This window comes from Parasteatoda tepidariorum, chromosome 12, assembly GCF_982258835.1.
Source record: "Parasteatoda tepidariorum strain Cologne lab strain chromosome 12, Ptep-v5.0, whole genome shotgun sequence".
Taxonomy (NCBI): domain Eukaryota; kingdom Metazoa; phylum Arthropoda; class Arachnida; order Araneae; family Theridiidae; genus Parasteatoda; species Parasteatoda tepidariorum.
In genome coordinates, this window is record NC_141766.1 from 23,693,067 (window position 1) to 23,711,315 (window position 18,249).

Sequence of the window (18,249 nt, forward strand, 5' to 3'; positions counted from 1 at the left end):
TTAAAAGAGTGTCATATTCTTTTGTTAATATATTTCTCAATGCTTGAAGGGGTTTTATATTAAGTTCTCTACACTTGCATTGAATAGCTCGTTGCTATTGACATTGTTCCTGATTCTCGTAATTTATACAGATTAGATATCCATGTTTTGAAACCGCTTGAGTTAAAGAAAAGTACCTCACTTTCGTATCAGTCTCATTTGAATTTTTGCTTGTTGTTAGCCCCATGTCTAGGAGAAGCCTAATGACACACGAAACAATCACCTAATTAGAAACTTATTTTGATTCGATATGAAGTGATATGATATGATCTTTTTGCTATGATATGGAATGGTCGATATTGCTTCGAATGTACAGGGTGGTTATAATAAAAAACTTCTTTGATATGGTCATAAAAAGAAAACTACTGTACCAAATGTGTTCGAACTTGATAATAGCTTAAAGGAGATTATTTCAATTTATTTTCCGCTAAGAAAATTAAAAAAGTAGTGCTATATGCAATATTGTTAAATGAAATAAGGTCAGAGTCTAACTTATTTACTGTTGCACCGTAATGTTGTGAAAAATTTGGCAGAATTGAAGGATTGACACAGACATGTCCATGACATTCCACCTGATTTTCTAAGAGCTACTGTTGAGTTTGCAGTAATACGATTTAAATCCAACCCCTGGTTTTTTTTTTCTTGCTGAAAATAAATTTCTATGACCTCCTTAGTTAAATAACATTCGGTTCAGTAGTTTTTCTTGTATAATCTTTTCAAAGTTGAATTTTAATTATAACCCCCCCCCCATTATAAATAAAATTTGAAACAAAATGGATAATCACATCCCTGAAACAAGTGCAAATAAATGCAAAAAAGTGAAAAACTAACTATAAATTCGAATATGAAAAAGAAATTTGACAAATCAGAAGAACTGAAGAGCCGAGAACTAATTTCCAAAACTTTCGTGAACTCACGATGTGAGTCATCTTTGATATATTTCCTGTACTATTATAATGTATATCTCAGGAATATATTAATAATTTTATGTTTAATAAAAAGGTATACTTAGTAATAGTTCCAGTAGTAATTCTAGTATAATTATAGTAATAAAAAAAGCTCTTGTCCAACGACTATGTTCTAAAAATGGAACATGTTTAAAAGCAATCTAGGAAAGAAAATCACGAATTTTTTTAATTTCTTTTTTGAGTAACCCTTTTCAGCGTATTTGTTAAATGTCAAGTTATTTGGATAACCCTTTTTTAATTCGGTGTTTAAACTGTTAACTTATTATAAACATTCTATTATAAACATTTAAAATCTATCGGTCTAATTTAAGACAACCAGTATGATATTATTGATATGTATCGATATTATTGACTTAATCTTCAGATAAATTACATTAACTATTGTCTTTAGATTTAGTGTCAAAATGCGAATTAAAGAAAATTAAATTGTTACTTTAAATATTTAGAAAAAACATTTACTTAAATAGTCAAGTAAATAGTCAATTTAAATAGATAATTAAAAATACTTATTAATACTCACTTTACTGTCTGAATTTCTACATTCACTTCTATCATACCACCATTTATTTTCCAATCTTGCCAAGTCCCCTTTTTCCTTCATTGAAAGAACAGCAAGATTTAAAAGATCCCTAAAAAAGTAAATAAAACATCCTTGCTCACAAATTCATCAAAATTTAAGAGCCTTAGACAAACTATTATTTGTTTATTACTAAATTTAAAATTAATAAAAATTTCAAATTTTGATTGATATTTCTTAACAAACTGCACTTTTTTTTAACCTATTGCAAAAAATTTATTCATAATATATATTAAATATATATATATATATATATATATATATATATATATATATATATATATATATATATATATATATATATATATATATTCGTTTCGATCATACCACCATTTACACTCTATGACAAAAAAAATTGACGCACCAAGAAGCAATCATCCAATTGCTTTGAAATTTCGTATGCATGAGTGTTTTCAACAGATATGGCTGGAATGATACCGACTGGGGACGCATAGTCCTTAGCGACGAATCCCGCTTCCAACTGTGTCCTGACGATCATCGAAGACGTGTTTGGAGAGGCACGGGGCGGAGGGGGGATCCTGCCTACACTATTGCACTCCACACCAGCCCTCAACAAAGCATTATGGTATGGGGTGTTATTTCCTTTGACAGTCGGACCCCTTTGTTCATCATTAGAGGTACACTTACTGCACAGCGGTACGTCGACGACATCCTAAGACCTGTTTTGCTACCGTTCCTTTTGCAGCACCCTGGGCTGGTTTTTCAGCAGGTCAATGCCAGACCACATACGGCACGTGTTGCTATGAACTGTCTGCAAGGTTGTCAAACTCTTCCTTGGCCTGCCAGATCACCAGATCTCTCTCCCATCGATCATGTCTGGGATATGATGGGAAGGCGATTGCATCTGGCACGGAATGTTGATGACCTCGTTCGACAATTGGATTGAATTTGGCAGGAAATACCGCAAGAGATCATCCGGGAGCTTTATCGGTCTATGCCACGCCGTGTGGCAGCTTGTATTCAGGCTGGAGAGGGGTCAACATCTTATTGAACTTGTTTCTGTAACTCTGCAATAAATTATTCAATTGTTCTGAAATTTTAATCATTTATTATTCTGCACATTGTCTTCCTATCCACAAATTTTCGTTTTAATCGGACACTTCCTTCTTGGTGCGTCAATTTTTTTGTTATAGAGTGTTTATTTCAATCTGGCCAAATCCCCTTTTTATTTCATTGAAAGAACGACGCAATTTAAAAGATTCTTAAAACATAAAAAAATAATTTGAACACATATTCTTGCAAACTGAGCTATGTCGAAAACTTTTTTATGAACTATTATTTGTTTATTATTACTATTCGATAAAGTCTTCAGCAATTTCGTTTATAACAAACTGTGATTATTTTTTTAACAAAAAATAAGAATTTTGCTCATAAATTTGTCTCGTTCTAATGATAGAACGTTAAAAATAAATATCTGTAAAGGAAACTTAATTATTTTTATTTACTGTCTGCATTCACATCGATCATACCACCGTTTATTTTTCAATCTTGCCAAATCCCTTTTTTCTTTCATTGAAATAACGGCAAGACTTAAAAGTTTCTTAAAAGGATTAAGTAAATCGAACGCCAGTACTTACTAACTTAGCAAAATTGAAAACATTTTGAGAAACTACTGTTTGTTTGTTACTGTTATTAGAAAAAATTTTGAGCGATTTTTCTTATAACAAAGAGCAAATTGTTTTTAACATAAAGCACAAATTTTATTCAGAAAACAGTTTTACTCAAACGATGAAACCTTAAAAAATAGCTCTCTATAAAAGAAACTTAAATATTTTGTGACATTATCGATTTATGAAAGATTAACTACGTTTCATTGATTGAAGAACACTTTTTCCTCTGAAATATGGAGGAAATAGTAAGAGATACGATTGAATGCCTCCAATTTTTCCTCTGAACGTTTTTTGTTCTCTGTAATAAAAAAAAATGAGCTTTTCCAAAGAATAATGTAACAGAATCCATAGAAAAAAAAAGGATCAAAGTATTAATGGAATCCAGTAGATGTAATTTCAACCACATTCATCTTGATTGTATTTTATAACTCCGGCGAAGTGATTGGTTAACATTTTATTAGCTTGATTAAAGAATTCAGTCACGATTTAATAAAAGTGGTAATAATTTTTATAAAAATAATGACTTGGAAGTGTTAGTCAACCTTGATATAAAATAGATCATTTTTAAACTTCATCGAGAGCATTTAAATATAGTGCTTTTGCTTTTTATCAACTTTGATAAAACGAACAATTCGTTACGCTTATATTTTTCGAACTTGATCTGATTTTTTGAACTTGACATATTTTTCCATCACAGATAGCCATTCTTTCACAGTTAAGGCCTACATTAAAGTGAGCTATTTAAATTGGTTACATAACAAAGTGATTTTAAAGTTTTCATAATGTAAAAAAATATATATTTACTAATATTTATATAATGCATACATAATTTTTGTTTATTATAAAAAAATACCAATTCTTTAAATTTCATTGAGAACATTTAATCATCGCTATTATATTAGGATTTACAATAGGTTTTACATTGAGATTTAGTATATAAATTAGGTAACAGAAAGTATGATTTTATAATTCTTTCTATCTTGCTTATATGTAATGTAAAATAAAAGACTTTTCGTAAGTTATAATAAAAATTCATAGTCATAATTTTTCTTTGTACTACCAATAATTTTAAAATTTCAGATTCCATTTTCCAGCTTCGCTTATTAAAAATTATGGAAGCAAATGTTTTGTTGTTTAATTCCTTTTTTTTCTTTCTTTAATTTTAATGAAAATTTTTCTTGTGAATTTAAATTTTTAGTGCAGATATTAATGTAATTATATGCAAGTAAAATTTAGCTTCCTGTCATTTAACAATGCAAAATATAGATGTATATGTCATATACAGTGTTAAAAAGCATCTTCTATGCATTGTTGCGATTTCTATATATTTGTTTTTGTTTATTAATATAAGACGACCACAACCAGGAAAATTAAAAAATAAAATAGTCGAGAGAGATTGAAGCAAAATGACATTAAATTTCGAAATTTAGTTGCAAAAGTTGTCTGCAGATGGCGCTCTGCTGTGTACAAAGTTCTAGAAGAGAATACAAATGCAGCAGAACCGCAATCTAACCTGTGTGTTACTCCACTACCAATAACAGACGTTGTTCAACGAAATACCTTGCTTAAACTTATATACGGTAAATACGGTACGGCATCCTTTCATGTTTTATCACTAGAAATGATTGCTCTGGTCATCGATTGCTTACAGCGGCATCTGTTAGTAAATTTTGCAACTAAATTCTAAAATTTCTGGAAAAAAAATTAAAGTTTATCATATAAACTTACCATATCTTTTCATTCCTCAATCGAATTTTGATTCTGATATCTTTAATTTTGTAATCAGTAAGTCACCCAATTCACTGTCTGTATATTTACTTGCTAAAACTTCGCTACCCAGTGAAATTAAAATTTTTAAAATGTCTAACAGACTCATTAAACTTTTGTCACCACTGATATTTGTTTTGGCTTTGCAAACCATGTATTACGAATTATATATTTAGAAGAAGTGTTGAAAAATAGGTTACCTAATGTTCGAGCCCAAAGGAGTAGCTACGCCGTACCCTTTTGCATCTAAGTTACGACCGACCTTCATGGTATCACAAGGTTGTCTTTCGTTGATGTAGTCGTTCTTAGTGGACTCCATGAGGAAAGCGTATTTCCCTTTGGACTCCCGGACTCTGCGTATTCCTTCCTCATAGGATTGGACAAATACGTGTTTCCGAGAATTCATAAATTCCCACATGCGAGAATAAACTGTTATCTTTGATCTCTGTAAGAAAAAAAACCATCATGTAATTTCTTTACATAATTTCTTTGCATAATTTCCTCCATACTCAATAGCAGTGGACTTTTTTTAAACTGTTCAACACCGGTGAAAGCAGAGAGAAGCATCTCGCCAGGGCCATAAGCTCCGAGAGTATGCGTATTCACGGGACCACTCCATTTTTCTTTTCATTAAGAATAATTTCATTTAAAAATGCTTACAAAGTCATTAGAGTCATTAAATGTGCTTAAATTTACATTTTATTATCACTGACAGTACATAGTATAAAATTTAAGTATGCATTAAAATGTTTCCGATATTTATCTGAGAAATTGACCCAAAGCATGCAGAATACTATCTAGCAAACCCCAAACTACAAGCAACAAATATACGCTTAATAAACCTGTAGCGCAAATTTTTTATTAAACGTATTTTTCATACTTTTTCATTATTTTATATTAATTTAGGTCAAAATAAGTTAAAAATATTATATTTAGCATTTTAAAAATTTATGACTATCACATACAGCATGAGATGCCGGTGTCTTTTTTTTTCTTTTCTTTTTGCATTAAAGGTAAAGTTTTCCAAACATGAATCACTTCCAAGTAACAATTCTTCAAATTTGCATTTATTTGTAATTATTATTTAGATTTAAGAGAAACAGATATGCATAATTGAAATTTCTTTAATTTACAGAATCAATTACTGATAAATTTTTGAATCAAGAAAAGAAAATCGAACTACTTTTTTCGATTTTACAGTACTAATATAATTCCTATACTTTAACACATTTTGTTAGTAACTATTAGACTGTTTCTTACAATAAAAAATATCAAAATGCATTATTAATTCCACTTAGAGCCTCAAAAGGTATGTAAAAGGGTCACCCGTGCCCCATCTGCGTCAAAGGGATAAGCAGCATTCTATTCTTTTTACCACTCCGTAAAAAAAAGGGGGCGAGAGCACATGCCTAATGCACTATTCCTTTTTGAAAGAACGGAACGAGTGTAGTTGTTTACTTGTTCAAATATCCCGGATCAAATAATAATTGAAATAAAAAAATAAATAATCGAAACCGAAGTATATATTGAAAATAAAAAGCCTGCGAAACAATATTCGAAATTATAACGTACTTCAGCTCCCACCCGTTTAAAAATTAAAGTTTAACGTTTCGAATTGAAAATACCACTATGTGTTCTTGGGATGCTGGAGTCGAAAAAGCTCGTCTCCTATGTGAGGAGCTTAGTGGAAGAAGCAAGTAAGTGTCATTTGTTATGTTACTGATGCCACTTGCTAATACTAACAAGGCTGCTATGGGAATCCAAGCGATTTTAAGATAAGCAATTGTGATGGGAACTTGGAGGACTTCGAAAATCTGACAGATTTAACATGTTTCTTGTTTTTCAGTGGAGTCATCTATGGCCAAGAATACGACTTCAGCCACACCCACATCACAGCCCATTTTACAGGGAGGACCCATTCATACTCCATTCATTCATCCACAGATTGTAATTTTGACATCTATGCTGAGAACTATCAATCTCAATTTCAGAATCCTAAAAGGTATTTATTTGTTATGGGAACTTGGAAGACTTCGAAAATCCGACAGATTTAACCTGCACAAGTCAAATAAAGGAAGGCAAAGAATTATTTATCCTGCATTCTAATATATTGATAATAAAATAGCTCAGATACCATTTATTTTCCTTTTATCCTGCTTACAATTACTTTGAAAATAAATATATCACTTTCCTGGCTCTTCCACTGAGCTCTTTATACTGTACCGTGAGCCGGGAATGGAGAATCGCGCTTTTACATAAATATGACCATGGTTCTAAACGGGTTAATTTGAATAGGGATAAGTTAAGTTGATGAAGCTTTCTCTAGAAATTTCTATTTGATCACTACGTTACTGATTATCACTAAAATGACTGCCGATTGAAAAGAAATAATTAAAGGATTATTATGTTCCACTAAGAAGAACTAGGTAATTTATTTTTACCAATTATTAAAGTAAGTTAAAAGATCACTCTGCTAACTGAAGAAAACATTTAGAAAAAATGTTCTCAAAACATTCGTCTTGCAATTACGGGCGCCGATTGAGAGCAAAGTTAAAAGGCATAGCCTTCAATTATTTCAGATAAAATGCCATCTGATATTCCACAATAAACATTATTTTATACATTTTCTAGCTAGTACAGCCATCTGCTTGAAATCTTTGAAATGTTGATATGAGACACAAGACCCTACTCAATGTGAAGTACTTTAAAACTGTTTTCTTCCACCTATCAGGCTATCGCAACTGAAATATTTGCATAGACTCTGTTAATCTATTCCATAGCCATCGCAGACCGTACCACGTTCTCGCTGTTCATGCAGGCTATTTTGTAAATATTATTTAAGAGTTTCAATCATTTTACAGAGCCATCTGTTTACGAATTGTATAACAAATTTTGAAACTTAATAACTGGTTCCTAAGCAGAACATAAGAACCATAGATTTGTATTTTTTTTCATTCCTCTTTATTTGGTTTTTCATATCGTCGATCAACATTGGGGAATTGAGTATAACTTGTTCCATTGCTCGAAGGTTTTTGATTTATTCGAAGTTTAACGTAGTGAAAATCCGGAAAATTTCCATACATTTAAATACAAAACAATTCAAGGAAAAAGGTAAAATAAACGAAGTTTTTAGAGGAGTAAAAATTGAGTTCATTCTCAATAGGTTTGAAATTCTTTACAATAGCTGAAATTTTTGTTCATTTTTTGCAGTGATTTTTAGTTAACTTTTTGAAACGTTAGTGCAAAAAAGTCCATTTTCTCATATTTGACCGGATTTTTTCCGCTTGTTTTGGATAATTATTTTGACTTATGACGGAGCGCACTATAGATCATTTAATGCAAATTGTTTAATAAAATTTTATTGACTTTCAATTTTTCTTCTTACAATTGAGAAATTACGACTACATTAGAAAAATATACATCTATAATCCCCAATATTTGAGGCCTACGCAAAGTATTTTCTGAAATGGTAGTGAAATGATGCTGGAAATTTCAAGACAAATTTCAAGAAATTAATAATTTTAAAAATTTTAAGAAATGTTATTAGAATTTGCAGAAAACTTTTACCCGAACTGAAGGAAGCATTAGCCTTTCGGGCCATTATTATAACTTTCTTCTAACCCTTTACAGAACAGCAAATTTCGATTGAAAATACTTAGTCTGGCAGGACAAAGGCCAAAAAAGATAGCATGCAGCATATCCTGCAGCAACTACGAATAGTTTTCTTTGCGATAGCAAAAGTGATAAATTAATATTTTTAATGACTTAGAATTAAAAGAGCTTTGTCTACCACTATGTATATATATTTTAATGACTTCGATGTATAAACCACCACTATATGATATTAATTACAAGATCGTGTTCTTAATGGGCATTATGCATATATATATATATATATATACAAGAAAACACGAAGAAAGTTAAGAAAAACAATAAGTTTCACACTATTGCATTAATATCTTTGGCTTTATTGATACAATATCAGAAAGCACTCTGTTTTAGGGATATAATCGCGTGGACTAATAAAAAGATTATATCTTTTTTTTCCGGTTTTTTCCCCGGTTATTTAAATGAAATTTAATCCTTTTTTTTAAACTGTTGTTTGTTATTTTTTACTTATTATTTCCCCCTTTTTCATATGTCTTCAATTTTTCTTTGTTTTATTCTTCATTTTGAACTTATATATATATATATATATACATATATATATATATATATATATATATATATATATATATATATATATATATATATATCAGCCCTTCTTCTAAAAGTTCTTTTGATTATTGTTATATAGTGCGGGGATAATTTCTCGGAATATTAAGTTTATCATTTTGACCTAATATCACATTTGATGAGTGAGGCACGCCATGAACTCATTTCAAACGTATAAAATATAAAGGTGGTGAAAATATTTTTATATCAGCTCATTTCAAAAAGAGATAATGCATTGATTACTACCACATCATGTAAATAACAATATATTTAGTGCCTAGATTTGCAAATAAATATACGAAAAAATTCTATTATTTTAATTAAAAACTATTTTTTAAATTTGGCAATGTTGCCTTTGGTTAATATTTAAATAAATCGGTCCCTAATGGATTAACGATACTTAACACAAATACTTACTGCCATCTATTTGAAAAAAAAAATGCTTTAGAGTGTAGTAGGTAATTAGAAACTATAGCTTTCAGAATTTCTGATAGTTTTGCCATTATTTTAAAAGCCTCTGCATGGAACAAAATGGCGTTTCATATGGTAATGTGGTAAATAACTTTAAATCTAATTTACAAAGCCAAGAATCATTCATTAAAATCATTAGAACATAAACAACAACAACCATTCGAAAAAAAATCTCCCAAGAAGTGTCTGCATAGATCAATAGTTGGTAATGGTTCTCGAGAGAAAAGAGAGTAAAAATTGCGCTAAACCGATCCAACACGATGCACTTAGTAAATGTTCTAAATATGTAAAGCACCAGGCATCTTAATCAATCTTTTTCACATAGTGTGAAAGTTTGCTATTTTTTAGGTCAACTGAATTTAATATTAATGTAGAATCTATTCTGTCTCGTAATGTTCGTTTATAATTCCTCGTTACTTTAGTAATGAAGCCACAAAAAAGCTTGAGGGTCTCATGAAGAACTTTTTAAGTACAATATAAATGCTTCCAAAGTGACAATTGGCGCAAGTTAGTGATTGTCATAAATTACTTAACTGGCGCCCGAGTCCTTGTCACGTACACATAATTTTGGAACGTGAAATCACGTTATCATTTGAGTGTTCATTTTTAGTTACTTATGTAACTTTTCACATTTACCATTATTGAAAAGTAGCATATTCAAGTAGTATTTATCTACATGGAAGGCAAGGGTAATGTCAGATATTTATTATTTTAAACTCTATTATAGAAACAGTTTTCTACTCGTAGACGAAAATTTCATTAGTTTATACTACATTACGCTTTGATAACAAATGTTATGTTGTATGTATGTAAATAATTGATCTTACCAAAATCGGGTGTGGCGATTTCAAATCTGAAATTAAATTTGTTCAGGAAGCTACAAATTGTTTTAAAAATGATGCTTTTACTCTGAATTTATTTTTTTTCTGACTGCACAAGTTTATATATATATATATATATATATATATATATATATATATATATATATATATATATATATATATATATATATATATATATATATATATATATATATATATATATATATATATATATATATATATATATATATATATATAAGGAAAAATTGTAGAACAATGAAAAAAGGGAAAAAAAAGAAAAATAATAATAAAAATAACAAAAAACCGGAAAAAAAGGACAAAAAATTTTAACAAATCTGGAAAATAAAAGATATAATCTTTTCATCAGCTCACACGATTATAATCGCAAAAATGAGTGCTTTCTAATATTGCATCAATATAGACAAAGTAATATATATCAATACAATAGTGTGAGAAGCACTCAAATAATTTTACATAAAGATTACAACAATAGATTTAATTTCATGTTTTATTCTCTTTTTTCTTTATATTTTATTTTCTGTTTTTACGTGATATATTTACTTATTGTGTTCTATTTTTTCGTAAATTTTTTTGAGTGTTTCTCGCGCTATTGTATTGATATATTTTGCTTTGGGTATATTGATGCAATATTAGAAAGCACTCATTTTTGCGGATATAATCGTGTGAGCTGACGAAGAGATTATTTCTTTTTGTTTTTACGGATTTTTTAAAATTTTTGTCCTTTTTTTCATGTTTTTTGTTATTTATATTTTTATTATTATTTTACCTTCTTTCTCCTTTTTTCATTGCTCTTTAATTTTCCCTTGTTTTCTCTACATTTTGAACATATTTTATGAGTTTTATTTACTTGCAGCTTATGCGAAATAATTAAAACTTATTGTTTTTCTTAATTTTCTTCGTGTTTTTTCGTTTTTATTTATTATGCTATATATATATATATATATATATATATATATATATATATATATATATATATATATATATATATATATATATATATATATATATATATATATATATATATATATATATATATATATATATATATATATATATATATATATAAATAAAAGATATATATATATATATATATATATATATAAATAAAAGATATATATATATATATAATCGAATCGAAATAAAGAATATATATCCCAATATAAAAAATACTTTTAATAAGTGTGTCGATAAGAGTCTCTCGAGTTACGTCGTACGAGTGATTTTTTTTAAACAAAAAACATGGTTAGGTAAAACTACAACAGTTGCTCAACCATATAATTTTATAATTGCATAAAAACTGTCTCTTGTAGAGTAAAACAGATTACCTATTTATTGCCAGTGGCGAGAAAATATCTAAGATCCATTTAAAAATATCATTGAATGGAAAAAAAGTTCTCCGGTGCTATTTATGACAAACTAGAATATGTACAGCATAAATGTTCCAGTCTGAAAATCTATATATAATTATATAGTAATCAATTATAATAATCTATGCAGTAAAAAATTATTTAAGAAGATCATAAAGAAGTAATTTTATTCGAATTATTTAAGCAGGCTAATGATGAAGAGAAAGATGGGTTTTAATCCATTATCCTTTTAGTTACAATGCATAATTTTGCTGACCTTATAGCAAATGTTGAATTAAGCGTAAAGATAGATTAAAATTTTGAAGAAAAGAAAAATATTTTATTGTTTTTTTTCTGACCAGAATGAGAAATCTTTCGCATTGCGTTTGTCTTACGCTAACCGTAACGTTAATCTTTTTTTCAGCTCTTAGAAACAAAGCACTTCCACGCATGCGCTGTAAAGCCCAAATAATGTTAGAGTTAAATGGAATCAACATCAATATGCAAAATTTGATTGTTTCCCTACATATACGCCTATTTTAGAAGTTTAGGTTTAAATTAAGAAACACCTGTGAGCCAACCAGTGGTTTGGGCAAACTAATAAACTGGCAGGTGAGAAAAAAGATATCATAATTTTCTAACTTTTGCTATCACTTTTTAAATTGTTTTAGGACAGAGTGTTTTTAGTGATGCAGTGGTAGCTAAGCAAGTAAGTTATTGATTTAATCAAAACTTAAGTACTAAGTATAATGTTAAATGAGTTTTTTTTATTTTCATCAAGTAGTCTCTCATATTAAAAACACATGCCTTTCCAAGTAATTTAAAAAACTTAATGCGATGAAAAAAATTAGATTTATAAAAAATGATTTATAAAAAATTAGATTTATGAAATTATGCACAACATAAAAAGTCTTTTGACTTTTAATATATAAACTAGGTCATTATTCAATAATGTAATTGGTAATAGCATATTAGTATTAGTTCATTAATGATTAGCTCCAAAAAAAAAAAACTCAAAGAACTTCAACATGCTTATTGATTTAAAAAAAACATATTGCTAAAAAGCTAAATTTACTTTCTAAAATTCCATCATTTGAAAACCCACTTTCTTCTTAAATAAAGCTTCATATGCAGTATATGTCCGTAAGATTAGCCTTGCTCTCCTACACCATTAAATACAGCCTTAAGGTTTCTCTTTTATTAGTCAAAAGGAATCAGAAAAATAATCTTTTGTAAGAAAAGACCTTAATGGAATAAAAAAGAGAATAGTTATATGGGTTAGTGGATTACCCAACCTTCAAAGGATAAAAAATTACTAGCATGGATGTAGATCGATTAAAGAAAGCTTAGACTGGTTCTGAAGGCATAAGCTATATATAGTTCAAACTATGTCCGTAAATTGGCTGAGATATAAGATGTTGGCTGCTTCTTTACGAAAGCTCAGACAATCATCAGGACACGCACTTCTTCGTGTTTGCCTTTAGTAGTTTCTAGTTATTTGAGATTAGTCGTCCTCGACAGATGTAAAAATGTCTTTTTACACGCAACAACATTTACAAAGTTCCTAGTTAGCGCTTTTCAGATAGAAACATTTTAGATGTTATTGTTTGGGTAATATAAGAATTACATTTTCGCGTTTTTATAGATGAAAGGTCAAGGATTTTAATTCGTCCAACAGCACTTGAAAGGATATTCCTCATAAAAAAGAAGGTTTGTCTTTTATATCCTGAAATGAGGAAGAATAAAAATGATATGAGTAGGAAATTTTTATTGTTTTTCGGGAGCATTACTAAAATTAAAATTGATTTTATAGCAATTATTGAGTTCATCAGAAGCAACGCATCTAATTGTACTGTTCAAAGAGACAGAAAAATAAATGTTCGAATTTTTAATAAAACTTTTGTTAGAATTTTTAATTAGTAATGATATTTCATATATGCACGGATGCCATCTGCCTTGGTCACCTCATTGGATGGTGACGCTCTATAACTTGAGCCAATACGGCTCAAGTAGTTATATTTGGTCATAAACAAAACTTTTCAATTATTTTTTAACTAACAATATAATTCAATTAACAAATGAATTATCAGGTCAGTTGAAATGCTGATTTCTTTAGATTTTTTTTCCAGAAAAAATATTCAATTTACTACACTATAGAACACTGCAAAAACGCAACGTCAGGGGGAAATTAGTTAATAGTAGTAGCAAACACGAAGTAGATCACAGACTTGCCAACTGACTCGTTTTGGGCAAGGTTTTAATGTATCGGCATACCCTCCAACTGCTACGGAATTTCCGTAGCTTCAGAAATCTTCTTTTCAGACGGTAGCAAAATTAATGTCTTAATATTTAAAAAATAATAATTTTAGCGTAACTTGTCCACTATTACTTATAAAAGTGCAGGCCATATGGCTAGATTCTTAAGTTCTGATAAAAGTTTTATGAGAGATCCATTTGCTTAAAAATTTCTACTTTGGTTCACTACCACTAGAAAGAATTATTTTCAAAATCCTCATAAGTTGGAGGGTATGTATGGGTAACGAATTAAATAGTGAAAGGATGCTTGCGCACCCTTTATAAAAGGATCCCCTCGAGATAACCACGAAAAAAGTTTTATTTCTTTTGACACTTTAAATTTTTGATTTGCAGTGGTGGAAAAATTACTTAAAATGAAAACTGTTAAATTAAAAATAACTTAAATTTCATCACCATTCGAAAATATTTTCTTACAAAGAGGAGCAAGTTGGCGTTTCGATAAATGTAGCAATTATGCGTGGAGCAACGTATTTGGTGCCAAAACTAAATGATACTTACGAACGTGCATAGTACTCAGCGGTGCCAACATTCTAAGCTGTAAAAATGTACTCTGGAGGTAGCTAAGTCAATATTTTAATGTATTATTTTTATTTGAAAGGACATTATTTGAAAGGACAAAAACCAAAAACTACTGCGTCGAATCCATTTAACTTTTTCATAGGCGTACGTTGCTATATCTGCTGTCAAAATTTATAATGATTATGCGGCTTAAGAGTAAAGCTGGGTATGAAAATATATAATTAACTCTTTTGTTAAGAAAAAACAAAATCATTTTCCGAATAACCCAATGTTCATTTTTAACGCGTCGAACGGACGCTAATTTTACATGGCTTGCCCGTCTGGCCAAACTGTAATTAACTACAAACTAAAATTGCAAATATTAGACAGATTTTGCTAGTTTTAAAATATTTAGCATGACATATATGAAAAAAAGTGGTGAATTATATAAGACTACGAACTGTTTAAAAATAGTGGTGGATGAAAATCTACTAAATTGAATTTATTAAACCAAGAATAGCAATAATAAAGTTTTGAATAAATTTTCTGCAATTCCATTAAAGATTGTAAATTTTATAGTTCTATATTATGTTATTATACGCTGTCAGCCAGCTGCTTTTCTCTGCCTATGCGCAAGGTCAGTGTCAGCAAGCGGTGGCAGACGCAGCCTAAATGTAATTTCAGTGTCTGCCACCGGGGGTTGACGCAGCCTAAATGTAATTTCAGTGACAGCCACCGATGGCTGACACGGTGCTCAACGTGTTACGACAGCGCCTCCTACAGCTGAAAGCCTCCACACGATTGTTTGTAGGTAGTCCGATCAGACCTATGAAGGTAAACAAGTTTACGAACGAAGCATTTATGCAAAACCTGGTAGAAATAAGATAGTGGTAGCAAATATATGTCTAAAAATTTGTTTAATTTTTGAATATGATTGGTTTGTCTTATTTACTTGTCAACCACTACAGATTCAATTTTCAAATATGTATGATAAATTTCTCTCAATTACTTTTCCAAAAGAATTCGGATTCATGCGCACAACAGGATCACTTTTTAAATAGTCTACGTGGACTACTTATAAAGAACCGTGTGGAGGCTTTCTGATGTAGAAGGTAATGGTTACGATCGCATTTGAAACTACAAGATGTTAGACATCCTTAAAAGTAGTACAATTTTTAGAAATTTCTCTGAAAATAATTTTAAATAACAATTTTTTTTAACGTTATTGTACTATTTTCAAACAAAACAGTCAGATAACCATAAAAAAGTTGGTAATCAAACTGTTAACCGTGAAAAAAATCGTTTATTAACCGCTTTTATCTCTTCAGGTTAAACAACCAGAATTTAATCGCACCAAGTAACCCCATCTAATATAGCCACTTAGTGTCGTTCAACAGCTTGCATTATATACGAGAAGTCTAATCTGTCTGTCTCATGACCGACAGAACTGGGGTTCGAATCCCAGCGTTAACTCCGCAATATTTCCTCTATTCCTTTGAACACATTAAAAGTTTCCGGTTTACTGCACTCCCCAATTTGTGTCCTGCACATCCAATGCCCATTATCTAAGGAAAAGCTTAACTCCTATGATCAGTAAATTTTTTTTTTTGCGGTTTTCAAACTTTGCTTGTTGTAAATGGTTAAAAAAACGTATATAATTGTGTATTCATAATTTTGAAACAGTACTAGTTGTAAATGGTTTCAAAACTGTAAATGTAAGAAAATGTCCTTTACCAAAAACTTTGCAGTTAATCGGACAGAGAAACTGCTTTCAGTTATTTTGCCATAACTTTAGAATGGAAATTGTAACAGTGTATTTAAGAAAAGTTGAAAATCCTCAACGTCATGACTGATTGGTAAATTCTTAGCATATAAGAATTTTTTGACAAATGATAAATGTATACTTGTGAGTGCTATTGTTATGGAACACAATGCCTTTATATCGATCAATAATTTATCTTTTTCTTTAGGAGCATTTTGAAGTCATTGAATCCACTTTTCATAAGATTATTTATAAATTGACTTTTGCCAATGACACTGAACCATCCATGTAAGATTTTAGATCCTTTTGGATTTAAAACGATTCAATCAATGAAATGTAACTTATAAATGTTTAAATAAATTAGCCAAGAGAACAGAATGCAGAAAATGTAAATATTTTAATTGATGATCCATTTAAGAGGTACGGTGTGTTCTGCAATCATCACCCTTAACATATAAATTTTATAATCATCGTCAAGTATGAAGTAAAATTTTTCTTAACAATATAGATGTTAATTATAATAAAATGATGATAAAACGAAAGCAATATTGAAATCTGCCGAAGAACTAGTCGGGAAGCAGTTGTAAAAAACTCAAAAACTGATTAACTGGTTTATAACTCTTTAACTAGAATAACGTCACAGAGCTTTCAATTTGGAACATTTAGCCTACCACAAAATCTAAAAATGTGAAATAATCTTAAGTTTTTCTTTTTTTTTACCTTTCGTTATTTCAAAGATTATTATTCAAAATTACATAGTTTTAAGTGCTATATGGTTTAAGGTTAAATATATATTTAGTAAGGTCAAAATTATATAGTTTTATATGTTATATGGTTATATGGTTATGCTGGCTGGTAAAAGTTTGCGTTTAGATTCTTATTTATTTGGCATCTTTATATAGTAAACTACATATTGCAAACTATTTTTTTTCACTATCAATTTGTCAATTATCTATTTGTCAATTTGTCTTATTATTTTTTTGACATTCTACTTTAGCGTTCGAAAAATTTACCGTTGGCAATCGTAGGAAAATCGTTGTCAAGTCACTTAGTCACTTTTCTCGGAATCAATCATGAAACACTTGCGTTAATTTTTCAATAGCATGGCAGTATATATATATATATATATATATATATATATATATATATATATATATATATATATATATATATATATATATATATATATATATATATATATATATATATATATATATATACAGATGGGTGACAAAATAATACGAACACCTATGAAATATCAGAAAATCTTTATTAATAGGGAGTTGGACCACCCTTTGACTGAATTACAGATTTAATACGACGTGGGATCAATGCATGAAGATAATGGACAACATTTAACCTTCCGTTAGTCGCGCACTTGTTTCCGACATGGTTAATCGCGTTGCACCTATGAGGTGTTTCTGATTTTTTGAAAGCCAAATGAAATTTAGCCTGGTTTAAATAGTTAATTGTTTCCAATTTAAGACTCTTTACAGAGATAAATATCAAAAAATTTATTTAGCGAAGTACCGAAGATAAATTTTTCTTGCTCCCGCGTCGGATCTCTTCCTCCATCCCAAGATAATCAACCAATTGACGCAAGAAGGTTCTGCGGTTTTTTACTCCGTAACCATTTTCTTCGTATATAACTTGACCATTTATACCTGCTACGTTGAGTAGGACAGAAAATGAGATAAAATATATATATTTATTTCATAAAAATATTATATCCATAATACTTGCGTCAATGGTCGCGCTGCATCAGAGGGGTGATTTGAGCGGTTCCAACTCTCCAT

General features: G+C 29.6%; 1 protein-coding gene across 2 annotated transcripts in view; it reads right to left on the reverse strand.

Moving 5' to 3' along the window:
• The window catches only part of LOC107442611 (glutamate receptor 1), a 273,575-nt gene that overhangs the window by 37,045 nt on the left and 218,281 nt on the right, over nucleotides 1-18,249 (reverse strand). For both annotated transcript variants that reach the window (XM_071188105.2, XM_071188106.2), the window contains exons 12-13: nucleotides 5,183-5,427; nucleotides 1,528-1,636 (exon numbers count right to left, since the gene is read on the reverse strand). In XM_071188105.2, coding sequence (XP_071044206.1) covers nucleotides 1,528-1,636; nucleotides 5,183-5,427 — 354 coding nt within the window. The remainder of the gene's footprint in view (nucleotides 1-1,527; nucleotides 1,637-5,182; nucleotides 5,428-18,249) is intronic.